The following is a 20,966-nucleotide window of genomic DNA, read 5'->3' on the forward strand; positions in this document are numbered from 1 at the left end:
AATGATTGTAGCATCGCCGCTCACCACCTGGGTAGACTCCTCAAAATTACCAAGGACATGGCAGATGTCTGCCAACCAGGCCCACTCTTCTGAAAGGAATTGAGGAGGCTGACTCCCACTGCGCCGCCCATGTTGGAGTTGGTATTCGACTATAGCTCTCCGTTGTTCATAGAGCCTGGCCAACATGTGGAGCGTAGAGTTCCACCGTGTGGGCACGTCGCACAGCAGTCGGTGCACTGGCAGCTTAAAGTGATGTTGCAGGGTGCGCAGGGTAGCAGCGTCCGTGTGGGACTTGCGGAAATGTGCACAGAGCCGGCGCGCCTTTACGAGCAGGTCTGACAAGCGTGGGTAGCTTTTCAGAAAGCGCTGAACCACCAAATTAAAGACGTGGGCCAGGCATGGCACGTGCGTGAGGCTGCCGAGCTGCAGAGCCGCCACCAGGTTACGGCCGTTGTCACACACGACCATGCCCGGTTGGAGGCTCAGCGGCGCAAGCCAGCGGTCGGTCTGCTGTGTCAGACCCTGCAGCAGTTCGTGGGCCGTGTGCCTCTTATCGCCTAAGCTGAGTAGTTTCAGCACGGCCTGCTGACGCTTGCCCACCGCTGTGCTGCCACACCGCGCGACACCGACTGCTGGCGACATGCTGCTGCTAACACATCTTGATTGTGAGACAGAGGAGGAGGAGGAGGAGGAGGAGGGTGCTTTAGTGGAGGAAGCATACACCTCCGCAGATACCAGCACCGAGCTGGGGCCCGCAATTCTGGGGGTGGGTAGGACGTGAGCGGTCCCAGGCTCTGACTCTGTCCCAGCCTCCACTAAATTCACCCAATGTGCCGTCAGGGAGATGTAGTGGCCCTGCCCGCCTGTGCTTGTCCACGTGTCCGTAGTTAAGTGGACCGTGGCAGTAACCGCGTTGGTGAGGGCGCGCACAATGTTGCGGGAGACGTGGTCGTGCAGGGCTGGGACGGCACATCGGGAAAAGTAGTGGCGACTGGGAACTGAGTAGCGCGGGGCCGCCGCCTCCATGATACTTTTGAAGGACTCAGTTTCCACAACCCTATACGGCAGCATCTCAAGGCTGATGAATTTTGCTATGCGGACGGTTAACGTTTGAGCGTGCGGGTGCGTGGCGGCGTACTTGCGCTTGCGCTCGAACACTTGCGCAAGCGACGGCTGAACGGTGCGCTGAACTACACTGCTGGATGGGGCCGAGGACAGCGGAGATGAGGGTGTGGGTGCAGGCCATGAGGCGGTAGTGCCTGTGTCCTGAGAGGGGGGTTGCATCTCAGTGGCAGGTTGGGGCACAGGGGGAGAGGCAGGGGTGCAAACCGGAGGCGGTGAACGGCCTTTGTCCCACCTTGCGGGGTGCTTGGCCATCATATGTCTGCGCATGGTGGTGGTGGTGAGGCTGTTGGTGTTGGCTCCCCGGCTGAGCTTTGCGCGACAAAGGTTGCACACCACTGTTCGTCGGTCGTCAGGCGTCTCTGTGAAAAACTGCCAGACCTTAGAGCACCTCGGCCTCCGCAGGGTGGCATGGCGCGAGGGGGCGCTTTGGGAAACACTTGGTGGATTATTCGGTCTGGCCCTGCCTCTACCCCTGGCCACTGCACTGCCTCTTGCAACCTGCCCTGCTGATGCCCTTGACTCCCCCTCTGAAGACCTGTCCTCCTGAGTAAGCGTTGCACACCAGGTGGGGTCAGTCACCTCATCGTCCTGCTGCTCTTCCTCCGAATCCTCTGTGCGCTGCTCCCTGGGACTTACTGCCCTTACTACTACCTCACTGCAAGACAACTGTGTCTGATCGTCATCGTCCTCCTCACCCACAGAAAGTTGTTGAGACAGTTGGCGGAAGTCCCCAGCCTCTTCCCCCGGACCCCGGGAACTTTCGAATGGTTGGGCATCAGTGACGATAAACTCCTCTCGTGGGAGAGGAACCGCTGCTGCCCAATCTAAGCAGGGGCTCGAGAACAGTTCCTGGGAGTGCTCCCGCTCCTGAGCAGGTGTTATTGTAGTGGAGTGAGGAGGCTGGGAGGAAGGAGGAGCAGCAGACAGAGGATTCGGATTGGCAGCAGTGGACGGCGCAGAACTGCGGGTAGACGATAGGTTGCTCGAAGCACTTTCTGCCATCCAGGACAGGACCTGCTCACACTGCTCATTTTCTAATAACCGTCTCCCGCGTGGACCCATTAATTGGGCGATGAATGTGGGGACGCCAGAAACGTGCCTCTCTCCTAATCGCGCAGCAGTCGGCTGCGACACACCTGGATCAGGAGCTTGGCCTGTGCCCACACCCTGACTTGGCCCTCCACGTCCTCGGCCGCGTCCACATCCTCTAGGCCTACCCCTACCCCTCAGCATGCTGTATTACCAGTGATTTGATTTCACAGGCAGGAAATAAATTGGCGCAAGACTGCAGGCCAAATATAATTTTTGCCCTTTTTGGAAAACGAAAGGCCCCACTGCCTCTAGTGAATGAATTATCTAAGTTTAATAACTGTGCTGTGTCCCTGCTTATGTGTCACAGAACGTGAGGGTAGCAGAGTTATTATAACTCTGGCAGAGCAGGTATTTTTTTTCCCAATTAAGGAAAGCAAATGGCGAAGCCAGCAGTAAAGTGTAGCTGGGTGCGTATGATTTAGCACTGTTCTTCACGCAGCTCACACGTCTCCACCGCCCGTAAGGACGGACAGAGGCTGGACAAATAGATTTGTTTTCACTTGTTTTTCCACCAAAAGGCAGCACTGCGTATATTCTATGAACATGAGAAGTTTAATAACTGTGCTGTGTCCCTGCTTATGTGTCACAGAACGTGAGGGTAGCAGAGTTATTATAACTCTGGCAGAGCAGGTATTTTTTTTCCCAATTAAGGAAAGCAAATGGCGAAGCCAGCAGTAAAGCGTAGCTGGGTGCGTATGATTTAGCACTGTTCTTCACGCAGCTCACACGTCTCCACCGCCCGTAAGGACGGACAGAGGCTGGACAAATAGATTTGTTTTCACTTGTTTTTCCACCAAAAGGCAGCACTGCGTATATTCTATGAACATGAGAAGTTTAATAACTGTGCTGTGTCCCTGCTTATGTGTCACAGAACGTGAGGGTAGCAGAGTTATTATAACTCTGGCAGAGCAGGTATTTTTTTTCCCAATTAAGGAAAGCAAATGGCGAAGCCAGCAGTAAAGCGTAGCTGGGTGCGTATGATTTAGCACTGTTCTTCACGCAGCTCACACGTCTCCACCGCCCGTAAGGACGGACAGAGGCTGGACAAATAGATTTGTTTTCACTTGTTTTTCCACCAAAAGGCAGCACTGCGTATATTCTATGAATAATAACTGTGTTGTGGCCCTGCCTATACAATTCTTTCCCTGCAGTATCAATGGAGGGTGGAATGCTCTGCAGAGGCGATTTTGAGAAGCCCAAAAAAAATGCAGCACAGCTAACAGCAGCCTGGACAGTACTGCACACGGATAAATATGGCCCTAGAAAGGACCGTTGAGGTTCTTGAAGGCTACACTCACTCCTAACACTCTCCCTGCCTATGCAGCACTTCTGTCCCTAATGCCAGGTGCAACGGTCTGCAGAGGCGATTTTGAGAAAAAAAAAAATGCCACTGCTAACAGCAGCCAACACACAGCTATCAGTGGCCCTAATAAGGACCTTTGGGGGGTCTTGAAGCCTACACTAACTACCAATTCTTTCCCTACAGCAGCTCCGGTATAAACAGCACTGTCCCTCATCTAACTCACACCGCATCTGAGGCGAGCCGCGGGAGGGGCCGACTTTTATATTAGGCGAACACCTGATCTCGCCAGCCACTCACAGCAGGGGGGTGGTATAGGGCTTAAACGTTGCAGGGGGAAGTTGTAATGCCTTCCCTGTCTTTCAATTGGCCAGAAAAGCGCGCTAACGTCTCAGGGAAGGAAGTGAAAGTAACCAGAACACCGCATGGTGTTCGTTACGAATAACGAACATCCCGAACACCCTAATATTCGCACGAATATCAAGCTCGGACGAACGCGTTCGCTCATCTCTAACATTGATCCATGAAAGAAGAGCCTGCAGCCCACTAAATAGTATTCATAGAAACTATTGGGAAATTCTACTGAAATAGTGTCATTATTAACATTACACACTAGCGATACTAAAACCAATGGATTTCCAGGAATAACCAAAGAACAATGTGTAATGGCTATAGAAACAATAGACTGCAATAAATACACTATGGTCAAACTACATGATCATCAAAGATATATACTAGATCAACAGGTGGGTACACTGAACCACTGGCTAAACTATAATGTAATTTCCTAGCATGTCTTTTAGACCTCGTTCACACAGGCGACAAAGTCACGAGATTTTGTAGCGTTGCTGCAATGCTACAAATCGTATGTATGAGAAGCCCATGCTTTCCTATGGGTTACCTCACATATGCGATATTTTGTAGCATGCGACAACCCAACACAAAAACCTCGCGGGTCCAGCGATATGCACCCGACTTGTGAGGTTTTGTAGCCCATGTTTCCCCATGGAGCCTTCCTCTCTATAGCATGCGACAACCCAACACAAAAACCTCGCGGGTCCAGCGATATGCACCCGACTTGTGAGGTTTTGTAGCCCATGTTTCCCCATGGAGCCTTCCTCTCTATTGCATCGCATCGCATGAAAACACGTTTCTTTGTGTGGTGTGATGTAACTTTGACAGTAGGAAATCCTACTGTCAGAGCCCTTAACTAAGCTCTAGCTCCAGGGGAAAAATTTAAAATACACACACATCATCTTAGACGCGCTGTCAGCCCGGCCACACCTTCCCCCCGGGTCCAGGCACTGATCTTCTTCTATTCTGGCCGGGGATTGAAAAATCCCGCCTTCTTAATCGAGTGCTGGCTATGACTGGCTAAGTGTCAGCCAATCACAGCCAGCGCTTCCAGAAGGTGGGGATTTTTCAATCCCTGGCCAGAACAGAAGAAGATCATCAGGCCTGGGACCCAGGGAGAAGATGCGGCCAGGCTGCCGGCGCGTCTGAGTTGATGTATGTGTATTTGTATTCCTCTTTTTCAGCTACAGCTTATTTTCATGGTAGGGCATATATTTCAAGCCCCCCCCCCCCCCCCCCGAAAATCATTGCATGTGATGCTACAAAGTCGCACAAGATGCAGCGATATTGCACACGCCAGTGATGTAATATCACTGCGACTTTCTCACAGCGATGCCGTGTTGCCCATATGTACGGGAGCTTAAGAGGATTGCAAGGATGGAGCTTTGTTTTAAAATAACAAAAAAGTTAACGTTTTTGATAAAAGTGTTTTGCATAAATCATAAGGTTCTATTATTTAACACAGAGGATCTACATACCCATTGGTGCAACATTGATGACGTAACCATCACCAAGGTATAATGCCCAGTGCTGGTATGCTGGGCGAAATATTTCAATCAGGTCCCCAGGCTGGAGATCATTGCAAATCTCCTCATTCTGTCTGTCACTTGAAGCCATCTGAAAAACAGCATTTACCAAGATTATTATTACATATTTCAAAACTGTTCCAAATGTTTATTCTCAAAGTTCAAGAGGAAAAAATTACCATGCCATGAGTACAATCCAAGTAAATAAAATAACTATCATATGTCCAGTGTGTTTATAGTCTATTATTTATATAGCAGCAACATATTCCGCAGCGTTTACAAGACAGAGGGAACAGAAACAAAACCACGGTTACATGTAGTAGTGATCAATTAATGGAGACAGTGAGGGTCCTGCTCCAACGAGCTTACATACTACAGATAATGGGGTGATACAGAAGGTAAAGGGGGTGGAGATGTCCACAATATGCCGAGGTGGAGAGTGTAGGATGCTATACACATAGACAATAGTCAAATTGGGCCATTTAGTGGCTGAATCTGGTGTGACTGCAGGGCAGCGATTGATGGCGGCTAGATGGGATTGCAGTCAGTAGGACAGGGAGCATGTTATCAGGCGTTATCAGGGGTTTGGTTTAGGAGATATGGTATGCCTCCCTGAAGAGGTGCGTTTTTAGAGCACGCTAGAGCATGCCTGAAGCACGCTTGAAGTTTTGTGTGTCAGGGATTGCCCGGATAGTTTTGGGTAGGGCGTTCCACGGGACAGGTGCTGCTCTAGAGAAGTCTTGGAGACGGGAATGGAAGGTTCAAGTTAAAGGGGCGCTTAATCTGTTTTCATTGGCAGAGCGGAGGGAGCAGGCTGGGTGGTGGGTTGAGATGGGGAAAGCAATGTAGGGCGGCGCGCTGCTGTGAAGAGCTTTGTGGATGAAGGTAGTGATTTTGAATTGAATTCTGTATTTGACGGGCAGCCAGTACAGTGACCGGCACAGAGCAGAGGCGTCCGAGTAGTAGCTGGACAGCAAAATGAGCCTGGCTTCCACATTCAGGATGAATTTGGTGGGGGGAGAGTCTGGCGTGGGGGAGGCCGATCAGCAGCAAGTTGCAATAATCAAGCTGAGAGTGGATAAGGGCAACAGTGAGCATTTTTAGCATGTCCACGGTGAGAAAGAAGTGGATTCTTGCAAAGTTCTTGAGGTGCAGGTGACATGTTCTGGCGAGAGATTGGATATAGGGGGAAAAGGAGAGATCTAAGTCGAATATAACCCCAAAACATTGGACATGCTGTCCGGGAGTTATGGTGGTGCCACACACTGAGATGGAGATGTCAGGATGAGGATCGTTAGCAGAGAGCGAAAACACCAGTAGGTCAGTTTTTGAGAGGTTCAGTTTAGGTAGAGAGAGGACATAGTGTTAGAGACAGCGGACAGACAGTCAGTGGCGTTCTGAAGGAACGGTGCAGGATGTCACGGGAAGAGGAATAACTGGGTGTCATCAGCATAGAGTTGTTACTGAAAGCCAAATATCCTGACGGTTTGTCCAATAGGGGCTGTGTAGATGGAAAAGAGTAGGGGGCTGAGGACCAAGCCCTGGGGGACCCCAACAGCAAGGGGAAGAGGAGAGGAGGTAGAGCCTGCAAAGCATACCTGTGCAGCAGTATTCTCTAATATATTTAAACAAAGAGGCCTGTAGTAAGTACTATAGCCTTCTGTATATACTGTACAGTAGTTGGATAATTTTATATCTTAGTAGATCACAAAACCAGCAGTGGAGGATCGCGGAATTTCTCCCATTGTTTTCAATGGGAGAAACCTTGCATCGCACCTTGTGCACCTAACACGTTAGTGAAATGAATATGACTCCATGTTCTATCCCATATGTAACCATTTTGTGATCAAGTAGCCATGTTCTGTAACAATTATTTTGTATTATTCCTTTTTTAAGATTTGCTAAAATGTATTAAAAGATAAGAAGGGACCTTAATGATTAGAACATTCCAAGGCCCTAGATTGAAGTGTCTTGGGTCATTGCGCTATGTTTTCCTGTCTCTCTCTAAACAATTATTGTACCTTTGTATTCTGAGAAGTTAATCATGTAGGATTCTACTGAGTCTGCACTGCTTTTCCTTCAGCTATTTAGATGTTAAATTCCTTATCTTGCATGTTTATGTTTCTTTGACCAATGGTAATAAATTAATTACAATAGATTTGAATTATTGTAATTAGATCATGTGCCTGTATATAAGCTGCTGTTTGTCAGTCAATAAACAGATTACTTTGGATAACATCCCATGCTGTGTGATTTAATGTTAGTCTCCTGAGCTCAGCTTACCTCTAACAAACAAAGAATTTGGACCCCAATAGCATATTGTATAGCAAATATTGGTTTTCACTAACATTTTTGGTGCCCAACAGTGGCATGGCATCGACTCCGGACCCAGCAAAGAATTCAGTGACTTTCACGCCACCAGGAAAAATCGCAGACAAAGTGCGCTATACAAAAAAGTAAGATTTCTTACAAAGTGTCTGTTTTTCCCTGCGGCTGTGAGGTCATTCTGCGCTGCAAAAAAGGAGAAAAGGAGGGCATACTGCTTTGATCATGCAAAGAGCCTGGCAGATTGATATGCTTTTGGGTAGAGTTTGGAGTCTATGTGAATGATTGAATGATGTCTGGACAATTGAGGTGAGTGCTATAAAGTACATGATTTTATCGCCCTGAGATGAGATTGCGAAAGAATGCTACTGTAGCAAATTGTGTGAAAAAATTGAGTGAAAAAGTTGTTGTGTGGAAAAGTTTGCTGGGTAAGGCCGCCTGCAGACGGTCGGGTCGGATCCGACTGCGAGAATTCTCGCAGCGGGACCCGTCCCGCGCCCCCGCAGGGACCAGCGCGTACTCACCTGCTTCCGCGGCTTCGGCTGTTTGATGTGCCGGCAGCCGATGCACGCGCAGACCGGGAGCGGCGGCCGGGGAGTGAGATTTCTGTGTGGAGCTATGTGAGCCCCACACAGAAATAGAGAATGACGCAAATTGTTTGCCGTTCGAGATTTCACGTGGATAAATCACGGCCGTCTGCCTAGGATTGCATTTGCTAACGCAATCCTATGGCAGCTTCCATGGGCAGAAATTCTGCGGGAAATCCGGTCGCGGAATTTCCGCCCGTGTGCAGGAGGCCTCAGTACTGAAGCTATATGTTATATATGTGCTGCTTTGGAATGTCATGGTGATTTTTTTACTCCCCCTCTTCTTCTTCTACCTCTGACTGAGATTCTTAATAAAACTTCTAATGTCTAATAAGTTACTAGGTTATAAATTTACGGCCAATTGTAACTATTTAACACTGTATATGATAGAAATTGAATTTGGCAAATATAAATGTATTTAAAATATTGTATCTGACCAAAGAAAGGGTTTCTTCAGACTCTCTTGTTGTTGAGATAGACAGAAAATATCTTAAGTTAACATAGCCACAACAGGATGAAGTGTTTGTTTCTCTGCCCACCTCTTGGGTGTGTTTCCTTTTGACTGCTGAATTGGTGGAGAGTAGTATCATGTTGTGCTACCTGGTGTGTAGCACGTACTGAAGTGGTCAGCTCTTTATTGCTTAGTTATATTAACAGGATACAATAATATAGGATGCACTGCCTGGTGAGTAATGTGTTGTTTCCTCTAGGTATACTGCCAGGATAGAGTAGTCACACCTTGGCTACCAGGGTGGAGTAGTCAGGCTGGCCAGCAAATCCTTGTTCTGGGTATTCAGGTCAAATATTCAGGTATTTAAGTAACAGGAAATTATGGGGAACGTGCTAAGTAATGGTGCTGACAAAGATATGGTCTGAAAGACTGCCAAAAAGATTGTAGTGGAGAAGGGCAAAAATGCCATCAAAACTCTAGAAAAATATATCTGTGAATATAGAAGATGTGTTTTAAAAAACAACTGTAACAGAGAGAATCCTGACTATATGCTGATAATACCTTTTTGCAATACTCATTTACGGACTGTTCAGTCTCCTTCTCAGTGTACATGCCCAGCACATAGTCTGACTTTGACTGACATAACACAGAAAGACGAGACAGTAGAGGAATTCTTTGTCAGACTACTGATGGGGTATGGCCAACATGGTATTCAGATTAGCATCTGCTTGTTTCAGCTTAAAGGCTTGGGGAGCCATTGAGGGAGGAGATTATAACAGGACATAGAACATGTCGCATGGCAGTTCCCTCTAGATTGGGATATATGGCTAAAAGAGGAAAGCAAAAACGCAGCGGCAAGAGTAGTACTTTGATTTGTTACAATTGCGGAGTAGAGAGGCATATTAGAAGAGCTTGTCGTACCCCACTCACGGGATGCTCTTCTCTACGGTGAAGGGAGAAAAAAAGAAAAGGTGGGGCTCTTATAAGCTCGTAGCCTTCCTAGCATATGTTCTTTTTATGTGTTTAACCATTCCCTGCAATTATGTTGTTAAACTACTACTGCTTGCTTGCAATGAATAAAACAGTGGCCAGTGTTGGATGAATTGCAGGTTGTGAATTGATTGTGGTTTCAGAACTATGCAGTATTTGGACTGTGTGCGCAATAACAGAGCTGTTTGTGTAATGTATATGGTGAGACTGTCATTGCCATGTAAAAGATGTGATTTAATGCAGTATCAGCATACAGGGAGATACTGCAGCAGTAGGAGGAAAAAGGCATGTTATATGGGTTGATTGCGGAGGTGAGATGTTAAAAAAAGGAAAAGAAAATGAAGGACATGAATTAAATGGTGAGCGCATAAAAGGTGTAAAAGGCAAGTTGAATGGAAAGAATATAAACAGTTGTTTTAAAAAGTGTCTGGGGTGTGATTTAGAATGCCTGTGTGAGATGAATAAAAATTTTTGTTGATTCCTCCCAAGGAAGGAGGGAGAAGTTTTCGCATACACAGTATGAGTATATGTGTTGTATAGGAGATGCAAACACTGAGCTAGTAACTGTTTAATGAGAGCAAGAAGAAGCAGACAACTTGCCAGAATCAAAGGGGTGGAGCTAGATGATGTAAGGGTACATAATGGGTCACTCTCCTGTCCGCAAAGGAGTTGGTGGAATCAGCGAATGCTGATGCTGCCACCAGTCCCATTGAAAACAATGGGAGATGCGATAGCATGCACAAAGATAGAACATGCCGCGATTTGTTTCCCACATAACATTGCGGTGCCAAGCAGGGAAAAACTGCTCATGTGTATGATGCCATTCAAAAGAATGGGGTTCATATTCGTGAGAGATTTGTGTGTCTTGGAATGCACAAATCTTGCGCACTTTTCTTGCCCGTGTGAAGCCAGTCTTAGTCTTATGCTAGCCTCTTGCAAGTCATCATATTTAACTCTTTCCCCAGTTCCTTTTCTTTTACAGTTGTCACCGGCAATTTTGGGTTCATACCTCCATTACCACAAGAGTGATGTCCCCATCCATTATTTTCTTTCCTCCTTCATTATTTTTCCCATATATTCATAATTATATATATATATATATATATATATATATATATATATATATATATATATATAATTTTTATTTATTTATTTATTTTTTCGTATATATTTTTTTAAAGATGTAGGTCGGGGAGAGTATCATTTCACCTTAGGGAAAACACCTAGAAGGTGTGTGGGGAGGTTCATAAGGCCATTTATGCTCCTCTAGGAAATATGCAAGTGGAAAGATAAAACAATACTTCTGTAGCGCCACCTATTGGAAAGCAGCATTCCTGCAAATCAATGTTAGACCTTTTTAGACAAGCCTTATAAAATGTTAGACTCTCGGTAATTGTTACACCAGCAGAAGTATTGTTCCATCTTGCCATTTCAATATTTTCTCCTCCTGACCCACATCTATAGGTCTCTCACTAGCCAACCCAGACACCTACTGCACACTGATAAAGGGCAAAAACCCTGAAACAGCTGTCTGTATCTGTTTTTTCTGTCTTTGGCTTACAATTCCCGGTCATTGTTATAAGGCTTGTCTAAAAGGTCTAACATTGACTTGCAGGAATGTTGCTTTCCAATAGGTGGCGCTGCAGGTGTATTGTTCCATCTTTCTTATTTTCATATTTCCCATCAGAGCATGGATGGCCTTATAAATCCCCTCACACACTTTCTAGAACCTCTCCTTAAGGAGAAACAATACCCTTCCTGACCCATTTTCATTATATGTAATTGTTATTTATAATCCTATGCAATCTAAATTTTACACATTCCATCCTATATATTTTGTTTCCTATTTTATCCTATTTATTACATATACAAATGAGTATTTCGAATATAACATTAATTAAATGATTTTGGCAGTAATTTTTCTATTCATTATTTATTATGCGTTGTTTGCTTTGTATTAAAATACATTGTTTTTGGTTTCTTTTCCACATCTTCTTTAGGCCTTGTTCACATGAGCGTTGTTTTGTACGCGTGTATGTGCATGCAAAATAGCACTGCATGGATGTGCAAAAAAAGCATATGAACGAAGGTCCATGCCCACTGAAAGCAATGGGATGCCGGCAACCCCTGCAATGATTTTCAGGGAAAGGCTTTAAATATAAAAGCAAATGAAAGCAATGGGAGAACATCACAGTCCTCTGCCCAAGCTGTCACAGCTGTGGCAGGGGATTCTTTACTCCCTGCGGGGAGTCCCCTTGTCACTGAACACTGTGACGGTGTCCAGTGATGTAATCTTGGCTTCGCTAGACGTGACCTCCCTATACACTTCAATCACCCACACTAGAGGAATGGAGGCAGTAGAGCACATGTTGAGGTCTTTGGATTGGTCAGTACAGTGTGAATACATCATTCATACACTATTGGAGTTTATACTGTCCAACAATTATTTTGTCTTTGAAGGGGAGTACTACAGACAACGCCAGGGGACCACCATGGGGTCCAATGTGGCAGTGTCCTATGCCAACATATACATGTGCATCTTTGAGGATGACCATGTATATAGGTCGACCCATTGGCCCCAGGTGGTCTCCTGGTGGAGATACATTGATGACATCTTTTTGATTTGGACAGGCTCAGAAAGTTATTTGCTATCATTCCAGATGGAATTGAATAGCATATGTCCAGAATTGCAGTTCACCCTCAGTTTTTCAGTGGTGAGCATTCAGTTCTTGGACGTATTAGTTAGCAGGAATGGAGATGGATTTGTGACAAACCTCTTTGTTAAAGAAATGGACCACAACAACTACTGGAGTATCATAGTTTCCATCCTCGGGCGACCATGGACTCATTACCTTGGAGTCAAATGCTTAGGGTTAAAAGTATCACCAATGAATACAAGGTAGACGAACGGTTATCTCACATGTGTAATAAATTTTTGGATAGAGGATACCCTGAACGTCTGGTAATGGGTGCGGCCATGAAGGCCAAGGATGTGAAACAGGAGACTCTCCTAGTGCCACAAAATAAGAGGAAGGCTTCAGACAGGACACCATTTGTGTCCACATATGGGCCTGCCAGTAAACAGATGTCGAAGATCTTGAAAAAAACACTAGCCTTTGTTGAATTTGAACCACAAGGCAGTCACTGGATTTAGTCAACCTCCGCTTATGTTTTACAGAAGATGCCCCAGCCTGGGTGACAGGCTGATGCATTCTGTTTGAAAGGGAACATGGCCCTACACAGACAACCTTTATCCCTCGCAATATGGGCAATTATCCATGCCTTTCATGCTCTTGTTGTAAAAACTTGGCCGGGGGGGACACATTTTACCATGCTAACATGGGGGCCCCATTTAAAATTAGAGGTCGCTATACCTGTTCCTCGTCCTTTGTAGTATATTTAATATACTCAAATACGTAGGAGAGACCACAATGGAGGTGAGGAGCAGGATAGTCAAGCACAAGAGTATGATACGGACAAGAAATATGGATTTACTGATTTCACAGCATTTTGTGGATAGCGGGAATTCCATTAACCAGTTAAAGTTTCGAGTTATTGATAGCGTGCCCCCTCCTATCAGGGGCAGCGACAGTGTAAAGGCACTCAAAAGAAAGGAATTACTTTGGATTTTTTTTAGCGGCCATGACCTTTAAGGGTTTGAACCATGAGTATAATGTCTCACAAGTCTTGTGAACCTGCAGTGACTACTGTCAATATGTCCGTATTTATTCTTATATATATTCATGTGTATTGTTTTTAATAATTTTTTTCTCTTTTTTTTTATAGAGGTCGACACGGATGCTGCTATGGCAACTGCCATATATTACCAGCAGGAGACGTTTTTATGCATATGTGTCCATGGAGCATGCCTGGATACATATAAGCTGTAATGTCCATAATGCAATATCTGGGTATTGATGAATAAAAATTGATTGCATAATTCATCCTTTTGTCCTTTTGGATTATTGAGGGTTAACAGATGCAATGCCTTTTGCTTTAATATACTGTATGGGCAAATATGGAATAAGAGGAGACTATTAGTGTATACAACGATTAAGAGTTGATAATGGTTACCCTGTGTATCAATTGGATTTATGATATTAGTTCATCTTAAAACATAATGCGAACCAACACTGATCAATTTGCTGTAGCTGCAATAGTGGACCTGCAATCTGGTATTGTTATGTTGGTGCTGTCACCATCATATCTGAGCAGTACCTACCTAGCCAGGCCGGTTAGCGGAGTTCTGGGCACATTCTGCACATGCGTCATCCGTTCTCTCTCCCGCATAGCCAATTATTGCTATCTTTCAGCATGGCACTTTGCTAAAGGCTTATAGACCCAATCTGCTTGCCGTTGCAGGAGGATCATGTGATGTGGATGAATCAGGTGACACAGTATCCAGGGCATGCCCCATGACCCCTTTTTGGACACAACTTGCAATAACAGGCAACACAGCTGATGAATATGACACCACGAGTATAGATGGCGTTGGCATTTTCACCATGGCAGCCCCCAGCACAGGTGGGCTTAATGTTCAGAGGAGTGTCGGCCCATAATTAAATTGGGTTTGTGATTGGTTTGTTTGTATGTTAACTCTTTGTATATGGATATATGTCTGTAATGTTACTCATATTTGAAAAAGACTCCCAGGAGTCAAGACATCATTTTATGTGTCTGGAGGAATAAAAGAACTTTTTATATGACACCACGGATGCTGTCACATGTCTGATGACGGGACTCCCTGCAGGGAGTATTTACGCGCAGCACGGACCTACCCGCGATGTCCTATCTTTTGCATGTGTGCAAATTTGCACGCCTGCAAAAGACGGACATGTGAACACACCATTGGGAACCAATGGTTCTAATAGATGCGCTGTTTTGTGCACACATAGGTGCGCGCAAAACAACGCTTGTGTAAACGAGGCCTTACACTTTTTTTTCGCAATATACCTATTGCATCTTGCATCTATCCTTCTATTTTTCAGTTTCTCCCAGCATGCCTGATGAAGGGGTTCACCTCAAAATGTGTATCTTTTGCTGGCTTTTAATTTCACAAAGTAAAAGATAAGTTAGATATTTCATCATATTGCTTCACAACTTTCATTGGAGAGTTGCCTATAGGACACCAGCTTTTGTTTCTCACATATTTAGTCTGCCCACCATTGGTGGGTCACCGGGCTGGCAGCATCTCCACCCACTTTCTGTAACTCATGTCAAGGCCAGTTGAGTCCCCAGCCTTTGATACTTCCTTTGGTTTGCTCCACCCCTTTCCATTTGTCTTCTCCACTGCCCCCAGAGACTCTGGAACCACAACCAGGATAATTCCATGTTAATTAGACTATTGTGTGTGGATTGAATAGCTGCAATTGAAGCTACAGATTAGAGTGGAGGTACATGTGGGGCTCTGTGTTAGGCCATGCACCAAGAACTACAATGTTCACTTGTTATTTCTCCGTGCTATTATATATACATCACATACTTATTACTTTTTATATCCATTAAAAACGAAAGTTTTTTGTATATCACTTTTTACACTTACACTTTCTTTTGGGTATTCACATTGTATTCACATGAGTTACTTTTTAATACAAAGAGAATCTGTCACAAGATTTCATATACACAAGGGAATATTGCTGCCATGAAGGGGTGTATTGTACAAGATTTAGAATAATGATTAGTTAGGTGGTAGATGTCAAAGTAATACCCCAATCAGTGCCAGGAACCAAGGTTTCCTAGAAGAATATTGCCCAGATCATCACACTGCCTCCATTCCACGAATACAGAAATCAGCAGAATTACTGTCTATGCTTGGGGTCACACGGGCCGTATTCTCGGCAGAAATCTCGCGGCTTTGCTGCAGCGAAAAACTGCGAGATTTCCGTCAGGAAAGCGCAGCTTCAAAACCCGTTGCGATTAGCCACATGCTTTTCGGTATTAGTGTATCTTGACACCACCAGGAATTCCCAAGTGGAGTCACGATTAACAGGGGGGTGACACCCCCCGCAGCTAATTGGCTGTAGACAGTCATTGCCTTCAGGTCCTACAAAGCGATGCAGCGCCCGCCACTGAGCAGCATGAGGAGCAAGCAACCTCCCTGGCAGCAGCGGCGGCCGCCTTCAGTCCAGCAAAAGCACACAAGTAAGAAACAAAAGGCATGCAGCAGCAGACAGCGCAGCACAGCCCCATGTGCAAGTGCCTTTATTGGCGGCAGCGGCGGTGGGTTGCGGGCAGAACCCGCCTCTCACAGGTTTGCCAGGAGCGGCCATCAGGGATTAGATATGCAGCCACTACGCTCACAGCCGCAGCCCAGAACTGACGTGTGAGCCGCCGCTGGGGGCGCATATATGCCTTTTACTCCCCAGCTCGGTCCTAACAACCAATCAGGTTGAATCAGACAACCCAAACAGCCAATCAGGTTGCTGTAATTGTCAATCAGAACCAATGAGGTTGCTGGAATTGCTTCATAGTACTGAGCTGGAGAGTAAAAGGCGAATATGCGCCGGGGACTGAGGTGTCAGGCAGCGGCCGGGACGGAGAGGTGAGTGGGCGCCCGCTTACCAGCCTTGAGTGAAATGATGCCCAGGATAGACCTTACACGCTGCAGCGTCAACATAGTTTGGTTCCCAGCGCTGCACCCTTCGGCTGAGGGTTACTATAGTTCTTAGAGTTGCATTTTCCCATGCAAATGCTGTCATGTTACAGCGGTTACATCGCAACATTTAGAGGTAATAATGTAAGGCTAATAACTGTAGTAAGCCTCAGCCAAAGGCAGCAGCACTGGGAACCAAACTATGCACAGTGTGCTGCTAGGACATTCCAGCCTTGGCCCAATTGGGAGCTAGGGGAGTGAGGAGGGCGTTCCTCCTGTCAAACCCCTAGCTTCCGGTGGCGTCGAGGTACACTAATACAATGTTTTTTTTTACTGTGGCCGTCTCTCCCATAGAGGAGAAAAAAAAAAGAGAATAGACACGCTGCGTCCAGGGAATCCGCGCTGCAGCACTGGCTTCTGCTGGCTTTGCTGCGACTGATTTGCTGCCCCGTGGGGTCAAGATTTTTGACAAATCTCATTCACATTGCTGGCTAATCCCGGGATTAGCAGCCGCAGGCGGATTTGCCGCAGCGAAATTCCGGGCAAATCCGCCCTGGCCTATGCGTTTCTTTTATTGTAAAAATGTATTATCGAGCCCTTAACAGGATCCCATGTGTCTAGCATATGTAATATATAAGTCTCCAAAATAAAAGTGAGAATGTACATATACAGAAGGCACTGCATTACATCTTTTTCAATGCAAGTGATTAGTGACTATATTTAGTAAGAGTAAGAAATTTATGCATTTGCTGAAATATTTGTCTTTCTGAGCCAAACATAATGTACCTTTGTACATAATGTACCCTTGTCAGGGACTCATTCCAAATCTTCACTTGTACTATTGTGTACTTTGATCTCAAAAGGGGTCACTGTCCCTAAACACTGTGCTTGGATCTGAAACAGCACACTGGTAATAAGGTCCTCTACTAGAAATATTTGTGTTATTCCTGGCCAATAGTTCTATCCAAAACAAAAACATTCTAAGTGCTACATTAGCATTTGTAAAGTTGTCTGTAGTTACACTTGTGGACCTTTATTATTGAGCCCAGGGACTTGCTGAAAACAAGATTATCATAATTATTATATTTGCTTTTCTTTAAAGGCCTTTTAGATTTTACTATACAATTATCTTAAGGTCCATTTACACCAGCAGATGATCGCTAAAAAATCGCTCAAACGACAGTTTGAGTGACAGCTTTGAGTGATCATTTTGCAGTAAGTAAAAATTGGTATTTAAGTAGCTACTCAGCTACTTAAATACAAATTAAGTGTGTAAATGAAGCCTTCCCTGAATACAGTTAATAGCCCAAGGCTATTATCTGCGCTCAGATCCCTTTTTCTCCACGGGGAAACAATGCTATCAGCACTCCCCGTGGAGAACTGCTGATAAAAGTGAACAACAATTTTTAGGTTAGCTTGAATTTAACGATCAGCTAACATTGCCTGAAAAGCGGACGATGGGTGCACATTTACACGCACTGATTATCGCTAAAACGATCGCCGATTAGTGATTTTTTAGCGATCATCGCTCTGTGTAAATAGGCCTTTATTGGTACCTCTCTGATGCTGCACCGAATCCTGCAACCCCTCAAATACTGGCCACAGTGCAATGTCAATAGACACGGAATGGCATTGTCACAGTCACATAACATGCTGTAACTATAAACAACACATTAGTAGCCATGGAGCGATACATGGAGCAATAACGGACACAGAACAGAATTTTCTGAAAAAAATTTTTGATTTTTTTTTCCATTTACATAGCCCATTGTTATCAACAACCACCAAACACTTGTAGGGTCAAAATACTCACTACACCCCTTGATGAAATCCTTTAAGGAGTTCAGTTTCCCAAATAGGAGTCACTTTTGGAGAAGTCCACTGTTCTGGATACTTCAAGAGCTCTGCACATGTGGAATGGCGTCCAAAAATTAAAAAAAACTTCCAGACCATGTTTGACTCTTTTGTGTTTACTATGGGGCAGATGCTGCAGAAGCTGCACAGTAAACACAGTGCTGTCTGCAAAAATTGAAGATGTCCATGCGTGTTCATTGACTGGATCTACCCGTGCAAAAATCACGCGCGTAAAAAACTTGCTGCTATTAGAACCAATGGTTTCCTATGGAAGCGTTCAGATGAAGGAATTTTAGATGTACAAGACATCTTCACGTTTTTATAGGAAACCATTGGTTCTAATAGCTGCAAATTTTTTACAGGTGTGATTTTTGCACGCGCAGGTCCCTGTGTGAAAGAGGCCTTAGCCCTCCCTCACACAGGGCGTTTGCAGAAACGCAGCGTTGAAAAACGCTGCGTTACTGCAGATTCCGCCCCGTTTCAGCAGCGCTGGCATACTTTATGCCAGCGTTTTGGCTGTGTTTTGAAAACGGCGGCGTTTTGAAAACGCAGCCAAGAATGCTGAAAAGCAAAAAAAAAGCAATACTCACCTAGCCGCTGCAGTCCGGGTCGCGGACGCTGGTCTCTGCCGCTGATCCGGGCTTCCTCGGCACTCCCAAGTCTATTGCCGGAGGCCAGGTTTGAGAACTCCGCCTCCGGCAATAGAGTGCTGTGATTGGTTGTCGGTGCTTGCTCGATGCCCAATCACAGCCCTTCATTGACTGTCTCAGCCAATCAGAGCTTGCCTGCGCTGATTTGCTGAGACAGTCAATGAAGGGCTGTGATTCGGCATCGAGTGTGCCGACAACCAATCACAGCACTCTATTGCCGGAGGCGGGGTTCTCAAACCTGGCCTACGGCAATAGACTTGTGAATGCAGGGGAAGCCCGGATCAGCGGCAAAGACCAGCGGCCGCGACCTGGACAGCAGCGGCTAGGTGAGTATCACTTTCTTTTTTTTCCTCTATCTAACTGGGACTGATTTTCAGGGTAGGGCTTCTATGGCAAGCCCTCACCCCGAAAATCGGCGAGCGGTTAACGCTGCCCAAAAATCGGCACCAAGTGTTGCCGCGTTTTCAGCAGTGCTAAAACCGCTGCCCATTCATTTCAATGGGCGACGCAGGGCTGAAAACGCCCCAAAATAGAACATGCATCGCTGTCAAAGCGCAGCGTTGGAAGGCGCTGCGTTTTCAGCCCTGTGTGAGCAGCCCCATTGAAATGAATGGGAGTGTTGTACAGCATTTAGCGCTGGGCTGAAAAGGCAGCGCTAAACGCTGTATAAAATGTCCTGTGTAAGGGAGGCCTTATATTGTAAACCTATTGGCACTGTATGCTGCATTAAACACACTAGGGTGTAGTTATCATGCTCAGAATTTCATAATTCTTGCATTCAAAAGTTACAATCTAGGTGCATACATCAACACTATGTCTTTTGAGGCATGGATGTCGCACCTCACCACTTTTTCAAAAGTGCGCAGGCTCGGCTTCTGAAACTGGTATAAACTATAGTTACTCCAGATCCTGACTGGCATAGGTTTTCATCTGGCTTGTGCCTCTGAATATGTTTGTTTCTCATAGCTGGGCGAAGGGTTTACTTATACGAGTGTGCAAAACCCTAGTCTAAGTAAATAAGCCCCATTATTCTTTCCAATGCTTCTAGAAGAGAACTCTCTAATACGGTATTTGGAACATGGCTGGCATGTATTGGCGTATAGTACTGTACTTTTTTGCATGCACAACACCTGTTCATATGCCCTTGCAACACATTCCTGCTCTGATTTAAAAGACTACTAAGCCTAATGCGTGCCGGGCTGACCTAGCTCTACTTGGCCAGAAAAGACACGATGAAGCATTTTTGATAAATGTAGCTCTTGTAATTAATTATTCATGGCAATGAGGAACATTATTATTGAGTGCGGGCTTTAGAATAACAGACAAAAGGAAATACATTCTGGCAGCTCTGGGGTCCGTGCATCAGCTCTATGTTCTCTGAAGACAAGTATTTACTCAACGGAAAAATAAAATCTTGAATGAAAGACAAAGTTGTCCATCCCGTCTGTTTACCTTCTTATTTCTGATTATTATTTTGAAGCCCCATAAAAAGCTACGTATTGAGTTGTAGTAGACATGATGATTAGTTAGCGTAAAATGTCTATTGATTTGTAATGAACTGGAAGTATTACGCAGCTGTAGTGATTTGACTCTATAGAGGCTAATGACTGCATAATTTCATTATGGTAGTTGCTGGACAATGGCATGGTGAAAGATGTGTGTTTTGTGACTTCAGCCTAATGTGGAGCTCTGCTGCATAAGGTTAAATCACAGTGCTATATGTATTGCTTGTGTTCATCTTGGATGTTTCCCCAGCCCTGCCCCCACACAGAAACTTCTTAAATAACACTGAAACTTCTTAAACAATGACTGCCACATACACTGAAATTCCTTCAGCTCGACCGCATGCTGAGGGGACAAAGTCCACACTACACTGGACTTGAGAGAGGGTGGGCAGGGAGGTGGGGAATTCTATATGACCCAGGGAATAAGAATATGTATATGTTACTGATGTAATCTGTTGCATGCCCATAAAGGGCAGGTATTATGTGTTTCAATAAAAACCTAAGGCTCTTGTAACTCGAGAGAGAGCTGGTTGAGATTCAAGGCTGATGACTTGTGTCCGATTGGTTTCTTTCATTATGTGTGCAAACTATACAATTAGGAAGCTACAGAATACC

At 45.3% G+C, this 20,966-nt stretch overlaps 1 protein-coding gene across 1 annotated transcript in view; it reads right to left on the bottom strand.

Moving 5' to 3' along the window:
* The window catches only part of PLAAT1 (phospholipase A and acyltransferase 1), a 197,301-nt gene that overhangs the window by 22,872 nt on the left and 153,463 nt on the right, over positions 1-20,966 (bottom strand). The window contains exon 4 of the mRNA XM_066601984.1: positions 5,350-5,488. Within this exon, the coding sequence (XP_066458081.1) occupies positions 5,350-5,488 (139 nt within the window). The remainder of the gene's footprint in view (positions 1-5,349; positions 5,489-20,966) is intronic.

The sequence above is a fragment of the Eleutherodactylus coqui genome, chromosome 1, assembly GCF_035609145.1.
Source record: "Eleutherodactylus coqui strain aEleCoq1 chromosome 1, aEleCoq1.hap1, whole genome shotgun sequence".
NCBI classification, from domain to species: Eukaryota; Metazoa; Chordata; class Amphibia; order Anura; family Eleutherodactylidae; genus Eleutherodactylus; species Eleutherodactylus coqui.